Here is an 8,899-nt window from a genome sequence, read left to right as displayed (position 1 = left end):
CTCCATACTGAACTTGTGCTCGATAAGACATCTCTTCATTTACTGCTACAAACTGATAACGGTCAGATAAGTATGATTTAAACCATGCTAATGCAATTCCACTAATGCCAACATCATTTTCGAGTCTACTTAAAAGAATGTTGTGGTCGATAGTGTCAAATGCAGCACTAACATCGAGTAACACTAATAGCGAGATACAACCACGATCGGATGATAAGAGCAAATCATTTGTAACTCTAATGAGAGCAGTCTCGGTACTATGGTACGTTCTAAATCCTGACTGGAAATCCTCGCAGATATCATTTCTTTCTAAGATGGAACATAGCTGTGAGGATACTGCCTTTTCTAGTGTATTTGACAGAAAAGGAAGATTCGAGATCGGCCGATAATTGAATAATTCTGTAGGATCAAGTTACGTTTTTTTTTAACCAGCGGTTTAATCATAGCCAGCTTAAAAGTTTTCAGTACATATCCTAATGACAAAGATGAATTAATGATATTAAGAAGAGGTGACTTCTATCTGTGACCTCTGGAAGCATCTCTTTTAGTAGATTAGTTGGTATAGGGTCTAACATACAAGTTGTCGATTTAGATGATTTAACGAGTTTAGTAAATTTTCTCCCTGATATTATCAATCTTTTTAGTAAAGAAGTTCATAAAGTCATTACTGCTGTGTTGCTTGGAAACGTCTGGGGTTGAGGATTTATTTTTCGTTAGTTTAGCCACTATTTCAAATAAATACCTAGGGTTTTGTTTATTTTCTTCTAATAGGGTTGAAAAATAAGCAGATCTAGCAGCTTTTAAGGCCTCTCTGTATACAATCGAACTCTCTTTCCATGAAATGCGAAATACCTCTAATTTTGTTTTCTTCCAGTTGTGCTCCATTTTTCTGGCTGCTCTCTTAAGGGCCTGAATGTGTTCGTTGTACCACGGCGTTGGACTGTTTTCTTTAATCTTCTTTAAGCGCAACGGCGCGACTGTGTCTAAAGTGCTGGAAAAAAGAGAGTTAAAAGTTTCTGTCGCAATATCTAGTTCTTCTAAGCTATCTGGGATGCTGAGATGATGAAACTGATCAGGAAGTTTATTACTAAAGCAATCTTTAGTGGCAGAAGTGATAGGTCTAACATATTTGTAACACAGAGTCGGCTTTGCAGCCTTGGCTAAATGAAGTTTACATGTCATCGCTTTGCTGCAGAATTTCAACGGCATCAACGTTGATTCCGTGTGATAATATTAGATCTAAAGTATGATAAGAACAATGAGTAGGTCCTGACACGTGTTGTCTAACTCCAATAGAGTTCATAATGTCTTTAAATGCCAATCCCAATGCATCTTTTTCGTTATCTACGTGTATATTAAAATCACCATCAATACGCTGATTTCACACAGCCGTTATTTTGAAATCGAAAGCGAGGCTCCGGTGGGAAGAAAACCGGAAGTGTCGCCTTTAATCATAGGAGAGTCGTGAATGCGATGGCGTATTGTTGTGTTTAATGATGTTGTGTCAATTCTAAAACTGTACATACATTTCTTTCATACTTTAGACTATATACAGTGAAATTTATTTATAAATAAAATAATTTTTTTATATATAATTCAGAGAGTAAAAAATGAAGCAGGAATGAACTATATACATATCCTATATTGAATATTATCTTCCAATAGTGTAAATCGCGGCAGCAGCTTCAGGTTGGTAGTTCAAGGCATTGTTGTTTATCTGTACTTCCGGGGTTCTTCCCACCGGAGCCTCACTTTCGATTTCAAAATGGCGGCTGCGTGAAATCAGCGTATTAGTACTTTATCTGCAGCCAATACTAACTCTGATAGAAAATCAGCAAATTCTTTGATAAAGTCTTAATGGTGCCCTGGTGGCCTGTATACAGTAGCCAGCACAAATGTTAAATGTGATTTATCATTTACACTAGATAGTGTTACATTTAGCAACAACACTTCAAAAGAATTATATTTAAAAGAAGACTTCTCAGTAATTCTGAAGATATTACTATAAATTACAGCAACACCTCCCCCTTTGCCTTTCAGACGAGGTTCATGTTTATAACAGCAATCTTGGGATGTGGACTCATTTAAAGTAGTATAATGGGCGTGATGCACACGGAGGTGATGACGTACTTCCGCTAAATTCTCAGCCAGCTAAGCCATTTCCGCTACGGCTGAGGTGATTGTTTACAAAGCGATAACGATAGAGATAGCGTAATGTCAAGTAAGAAATCATTTACATTTCAGCGAACTAACAACAGTACAGCTGAGCATTGTTGTGTGCCTCTGTGTCAAGCCTCAAGCAAGTATAACACAGTACTTAGTTTTCACACATTTCCATCTGACGCGGAAATCAGACGAAAATGGCTTGTCGCTATCCGGAGGGACAATTTCACAGTTAGTCCCCATACCCGAGTATGTAGCCGGCATTTTAAAAAGGAGGACGTTCATGAGCCAGTGTCAGAGACAGGGAGACGGCTATTAATCAAGGGAGCGGTTCCAGCATTGTTTGAGTGGAACAATTACACCCTTCCCACTTCACGACCGGGGGTATGGGAGAGGAGAGAGCGGTCGCGGGATGACGCTGCATGCGAGGAGGCTGACATCCTCATGGACCACGACTATGCTTCGGCTCCAGATCCCGCAGTTGTCGATTTAGCCCTTGATGAAAACACGTCTCTCAGAGAGGAGAACCGCAAGCTGAGGGAACAGGTCGAGAAGCTGACAATGAATCAGCGCTTTGGGATTAATCGTTTTTCTGCCTCTGACAAGGACATACGTTTTTTCACAAGGTAAGATGTCCAGATTGTTCTGTAGTACCTTTGCAGCAACGGATGTGTGTGTGTGTGTCTGTGTGTGTGTGTGTGTGTGTGAACAGATAAAGATCATACCAGGAGAGGGACAAACAGCAGCTGTGTTATCAAATGTTCACACATATTTTAATTTGTCACATTTTTACAATTAATTTAATTTGTACATTTAAATTTAAGTTATGTTATACTATTTTATTATTTTGATGTCTTTATAATAATTCTATGTAGGCTATTCCAAGCTTTGGCAATATTGCATTATGTAGGCTACAGTCATGCCAATAAAGTAATTTGAATTGAATTGAGAGCGAGAAAGGCTAATTGAGTTACATATTTGAAATGCTTCCTATTAATTTCATAGTATACACTGATACAAGATTTAAATGCTAATATCTGAATTGTATTTATTTAGATTTGCATCGTATGACCTACTGATGAGATTCTGGGCCTTAATAGAGCCTTCGCTGCCATCTATGGTCAGTGTGACACAAGCAAAGAGAGGCACCTTTACAGAGCCAAGTTCCACTGTAGTAAGTAGTTATTTACATGGACCATACAATACAGCTTAACAAAGATCATGGTTAATAGAAGTTGAGAGAAATGTAATGTACATTTTATTTCTTTTGAACAGACTCGTTCCCTGCAGCCCATTGATGAGATGTTCTTGTTTCTCAACTACCTTGCACTGGGCTCAAAACAGAGTGACCTTGCTGACCGGTACGGAGTCCACCAGTCCACAGTCAGTCGGATCATCACAACGTGGAGCAACTTTCTGTACACTGTGCTAGGGTCTGTGAGGATCTGGATACCAGAGGAGAAAATAAGGGCACATCTGCCAGCTGATTTTAAGGACTATGCAGACACTACAGTGATCCTGGACTGCACGGAGCTGAGGTGCCAGTGCCCTTCATCACCTCTTCTTCAAAGTGAAATGTTCTCAGCATATAAGTCCCACTGTACTCTCAAAGGGCTGCTTGGAGTGGCTCCTCATGGGGCGGTCACATTTATCTCTCCACTGTACGCTGGTTCCATCAGTGACAAACAGATCATGCGGGAGTCTGGAATTCTCTCCCTTTTGAGACCTGGGATGGCCATCATGGTCGACCGAGGTTTCCTTGTTGATGACCTTGTGCCCTGCAAGATTTATAGGCCAGCATTTCTCTCTGGAAGATCCCAGATGTCTGCCTGTGAGGTCAGGGAGACCCAAGCAATTGCACGCCTCAGGGTGCATGTTGAGCGCCTCATACGGCGTGTCAAGGAACACAAGTTCTTTGACACCGAGATCCCACTTCGGCTTTTTGGCAACATTAATCAGCTGTATACTGTTGCATGTCTTCTGACGAACTATGAAAACGGGCCTCTGGTAAAGGCTTGGGCAAAGAAGCCAGAGTAGAGAGCCACTTGTCTGTAAATAGCTATTTATTTTAATTCATAAAAAGAAAATTGTCAATATGTTACAAAAGTTGCAATGTTACAATAATTTTTAAAGCCACTTTGTTATAATTGTTCACTTTTAGCAATGTTTAAAATTGACCAGTGTGTCTATAGAAATCTAATCAGAATTGACACCAGTACTGAGGTGTTTATTTTGTTAACTTTTACAAATGGCCAGAGAATGTATTTGTTTGTTTACCTATACAAATGGTTATATGTAATTTATTTTACATTTTTGTAAGTACTTTCTTTAAATGTTCCTTTGTAAATTACTTTTTATAAATTTCATTTTATAGTACCTCATGTTATTTATGAACTGCTGTACATTGTACATACTCTTTGAATAAAGAACTATTGAATTATTTGCATATGTACTTTAGCTCAGTGTTTTTAAGCCATCTGTTATAAAATAATAATACTTTAATGCACAGTGATTTATATTTACTGAGTAATAACCTTTGTTTAGGGCTACCAAATTACAAACAACAGTTATAAAATACTATTTTTAGGTAATGAATTACCTAAAAAAAAAATCTTAGGAAGAACATGTACATTTGCAATAATCTATTTATTAAATTACATACTACATCTCATTACATTAGTATACAAATACAACAAGAAACATAGTAATAAATATGTGCACATTAGTATACAAATACAACAAGAAACATAGTAATAAATGTGCACATTAGTATACAAATACAACAGGAAACATAGTAATAAATATGTGCACATTAGTATACAAATACAACAGGAAACATAGTAATAAATATGTGCACATTAGTATACAAATACAACAGGAAACATAGTAATAAATATGTGCACATTAGTATACAAATACAACAAGAAACATAGTAATAAATATGTGCACATTAGTATACAAATACAACAAGAAACATAGTAATAAATATGTGCACATTAGTATACAAATACAACAGGAAACATAGTAATAAATATGTGCACATTAGTATACAAATACAACAGGAAACATAGTAATAAATATGTGCACATTAGTATACAAATACAACAGGAAACATAGTAATAAATATGTGCACATTAGTATACAAATACAACAGGAAACAGTAATAAATATGTGCACATTAGTATACAAATACAACAGGAAACAGTAATAAATATGTGCACATTAGTATACAAATACAACAAGAAACATAGTAATAAATATGTGCACATTAGTATACAAATACAACAAGAAACATAGTAATAAATATGTACAAATATTTTGCAATGGACTGAACTGATAAGAGCTGCTAGATTAGAACTGCCAGTAAGAGAAATAGAGAAAAGAGAAATTAACAGCATTCTGTAAAAGAAGCGTGACAGGCTATCAGCATCTAATTATCTAGGCAAGCATTGAGATAACAATAAAAAAAGAAAGTGTCAATTTTTTCTTTCATTCTTTTGGTGACTTCATTGTCTCTGGGAATCCTCTGAATAAACATGTCTTCCTGTGTGTAGACAACAAAGTCACACCAGTCCAAACCAGAAACCAACATCTGGCCCTGGATCTGCCAAAAGTATGGATGAGATTTCCTTAATGTGTGTGTGCCCTCACTGATCTTAATATATGGGCAGTCAACATAGCTTGCTACATTGGGGCATTTAATTTCAACAAGGCCAAACACTGTCTGCCCCTTTGGATCATACACGATGCCATCAGGTGATGACCCCATCCAGGGTGCGTCAGGGTGGATAAGGAAGCCACAGGGATAGTGGTTAACCTCCCTTACTCTGCAGTACTCCTCTACTGCTGCAGGTTCCATGTCAAGCCCCCTCCTCATGTCTGCAGTCTGATGGCTAGGTCTCAGAAGTCTTTTAGCAAGATTTTCAGCAGAGCTCTGTGCCCTGGTGTGACAGACCTCTCTAAATTTGGAGGAGGTGATGCGGGGCCGCCTTAGTTGGTGCCACTCAATGCAGGAACTCTGTTCTTTTGTGCTGTTGGCAATTTTGTGTGCGGTCTCTAATGTTGTTTCCAGGGACATCATGTGGTGCTGCTGATGTTCAGTGCAGACAAAAGAGCAGGTAGAGGGTCCCAGCCTGTAACCCTGAAGTGGCAGTTGTGGGGGAGAAGGAGCATCTGTGTGTGGACAGGTGTTTGGAACTCTCTTTGCTGGCATGTGATAGGACAACACACTTCCTTCTTGCACTTTTCCAAATACAGAGTCAACCAGAGGAACATTAATGTTCATAGCCATAGTTGTTATCATTGGAGCCGCATCACTTGGAAGATCATGGTAGACTTCATCCACCCTGAGTGTGGAAAGTTCAGGCAGAGCTGAACTGACACCCTTATACAAGTTGCTCCTATGTAAAAGACAAAATATATATATTTTTAAATGAGCCATAAAGTAAGTTACACATAAGTTGAACAAACAAAATAAAATAAAAAAGTTTGGACTTTCTAGCTTGAACAACTGACAGTATAAATATTAACAATGAATATTAACATACACTGTATCATATGATCAGATGACTACTTTATCTGAGGTCCCACTGATTACTACAGAAAATGTATTTAATGATAACAACAACACTAACCTGATTCCTTCCATCAGTTTTCGTTCCTTGGGTCTGGCTGAAAGAATCACCATGTCATTAACCAGACCAGGTTTAACACCCTGCATTTAAACAAAAAGGTTATCAATAAACACTCATATCCATAAATAGAATCAAAGTTCCCTGTTAGAAACATTAGTTACCATGGTTCTTGGCTTATGCCACTTCTGTTCAGTATCTGTGCAGCTGTGTGTTGGGGGAACAGAGTTGATTCTTAGCTGGCAAAAATGTGCAGTCTGATACAACAGTGCTGCCACATGATTACACAAAGCTGTACCTGCCACACAGGTACACTGGCAGCTTTGCAGCTGCACAGGACGGGCATCCCTAAGCACAATCTGAAAATACACAAATCTGTTACAATAGGAGACAAAGGTGTACTTTCAGTTTTTAAAAAGGAGAATGCATGAGTACAGTGAGAATGTTTGACAAAACAAACAAATATGTACCATCAACATATAAAGATGACATGGAAAAAAATAACTGCTAAACAATTTGTAGGAGCTAAGATTGTAGCCAAATTATTATTTCTTATTAATATTATTATTATTTATCTCACTCTACTCATCATCAACAGTGGACACAGAACGTGTGTCAATGCAGTGACAAAACAGAACTCAGTTTCTGTGAATCCCAGTGCTTAGCATACATATTTAAATATCGATAAATATTCCAACACACCAGTATTATTTATGGTGTAGTAAATGAAATATGTCTTTAAAATAGATTACATGCGATGATTCACAGAAACTTGATCTGACGAACGGAACCTGTCTCATGAACCAGCCTGCACTGAACCTGCAGGATAACTTTCCCTTACGCTCAAGCTGTGAGGCTTTTGGCTTTTCCTCATTGATCTGTAGCACTCAGCCCTTATGGTTACCTCTCCTGTACTTGAATCCTTGTTTGAAACTGACATTGACAAAGGCGTTAGGAAAATTGGATGTGATTGACACATAATAGTAGTCAGACCGACACACACGTTACACCTGCTGCGCTAGCGTTAGATAGCATGCATGCTACTAAGGACGTGTAAACAGAGTAAAACACTACACGTCCAGATCTTACCTTCATAATTGTGGATGTAGCTTGAAACGTAAAGCTTGAAACCCTTCTCCTTCTTGGTTGTCGATGTATGGGTTAGTGCTTGAATAATTCGACTCACGTCGTTCACCGTAACACGAGGGACATCTTGAAGCGACCGAGTGAAAAACGCCATAGTTGCTATTGACGCTACGCACACCGGAAGTGGCCTAGCTGGCTGAATTCGAATGCGGAAGAGAGTGTGCATATAGCCTATTGAGTTCCAATGAGATGGCTCTGTCCACTTCTTATACTGTCTATGTTAAAAACACTAGCGAAAGCGGTATATATAGAGAGAGAGAGGCCACGCGAAAGGCCACGAGGCCTTTGGACCCGGAAACACTCGGAGAGTGGTTACGTCACGACTTAGCCGAATAGCTCTAAGTTGCTAAGCAACGATACAGCCACAACAAAACAATAGAAAACACGGAACACGTGTTAAATTACACTCGACGACTGAGCGACGGTATGTTTTCTAAGATAAAAGCCAGCTGTAGCTCAACAGATGAGCAGAACTCGACAGGTAACATTAATACAAATCAAAACTCACATACTGAAAGAAAATAACACTCCCAGGTTGCCAGATGTGGGTGGGACAATCATGTGTTCTGTCCTGCAGCTGCTTTATTTTGTACTTTTCATAATACATCACAATAAGTGCCTTTGAGACTTCAAAAATCCCCCCCCCAAAAATCTGAAGATTTTCCATTTAACTTCATATGTGTTGTATTAAGGAGACACTAGGCCGTTAGAAATGCATATTGGTCAAGCTCCAGCACTTTTTATAAATTAACTGCAAGCTGACAATATACGAGCAAACCATAAAATATGTCCACCCTGTCATGGACAAATTCATAGTAGAATAAATACATTTTCATTGCATAGTGATTATAAAATGTAGATCTGACTGAGGAAAGATAATGTGTCTCTTTCCCAACAAAACATTTTAGTTAAGGGTAAAATTATTTTGATAATAATGAAGTCACTGCTTAAATATGTAA

General features: G+C 38.3%; 2 protein-coding genes across 2 annotated transcripts; one reads left to right on the top strand and one right to left on the bottom strand.

The window, feature by feature from the left end:
• Window positions 1-2,123: 2,123 nt before the first annotated feature.
• Window positions 2,124-4,601, top strand: LOC311285426 (uncharacterized protein). Its single transcript, XM_084401081.1, has 3 exons — window positions 2,124-2,789; window positions 3,220-3,337; window positions 3,439-4,601. Exons 1-3 carry the CDS (start codon window positions 2,215-2,217, stop codon window positions 4,198-4,200), a joined length of 1,455 nt encoding a protein of 484 aa, XP_084257207.1. The 5' UTR covers window positions 2,124-2,214; the 3' UTR covers window positions 4,201-4,601.
• Window positions 4,602-5,189: 588 nt separating this feature from the next.
• LOC311285404 (uncharacterized protein) lies at window positions 5,190-8,102 on the bottom strand. The gene is made up of 4 exons (XM_084401040.1): window positions 7,884-8,102; window positions 6,959-7,153; window positions 6,798-6,877; window positions 5,190-6,563 (listed from the first exon to the last, which is right to left on the bottom strand). Exons 1-4 carry the CDS (start codon window positions 7,887-7,889, stop codon window positions 5,594-5,596), a joined length of 1,251 nt encoding a protein of 416 aa, XP_084257166.1. The 5' UTR covers window positions 7,890-8,102; the 3' UTR covers window positions 5,190-5,593.
• Between the last annotated feature and the right edge of the window lie 797 nt (window positions 8,103-8,899).

The sequence above is a fragment of the Rutilus rutilus genome (assembly GCF_951802725.1).
Source record: "Rutilus rutilus genome assembly, chromosome: 2".
Taxonomy (NCBI): domain Eukaryota; kingdom Metazoa; phylum Chordata; class Actinopteri; order Cypriniformes; family Leuciscidae; genus Rutilus; species Rutilus rutilus.
Note: the sequence above shows the minus strand (reverse complement) of the source record. Positions and strands in the feature narration are given on the sequence as shown.

Excerpts from the sequence above, each read along its gene's own strand:
- LOC311285426 (XM_084401081.1), top strand. The coding sequence starts at position 2,215 with ATGTCAAGTAAGAAATCATTTACATTTCAGCGAACTAACAACAGTACA. Across the intron at positions 2,790-3,219 it reads GACATACGTTTTTTCACAAG|ATTTGCATCGTATGACCTAC; the intron begins GTAAGATGTCCA and ends GTATTTATTTAG. Across the intron at positions 3,338-3,438 it reads CAGAGCCAAGTTCCACTGTA|ACTCGTTCCCTGCAGCCCAT; the intron begins GTAAGTAGTTAT and ends TCTTTTGAACAG.
- LOC311285404 (XM_084401040.1), bottom strand. Across the intron at positions 6,878-6,958 it reads GGCATAAGCCAAGAACCATG|GGTGTTAAACCTGGTCTGGT; the intron begins GTAACTAATGTT and ends GTTTAAATGCAG. Across the intron at positions 6,564-6,797 it reads AAACTGATGGAAGGAATCAG|GAGCAACTTGTATAAGGGTG; the intron begins GTTAGTGTTGTT and ends TCTTTTACATAG.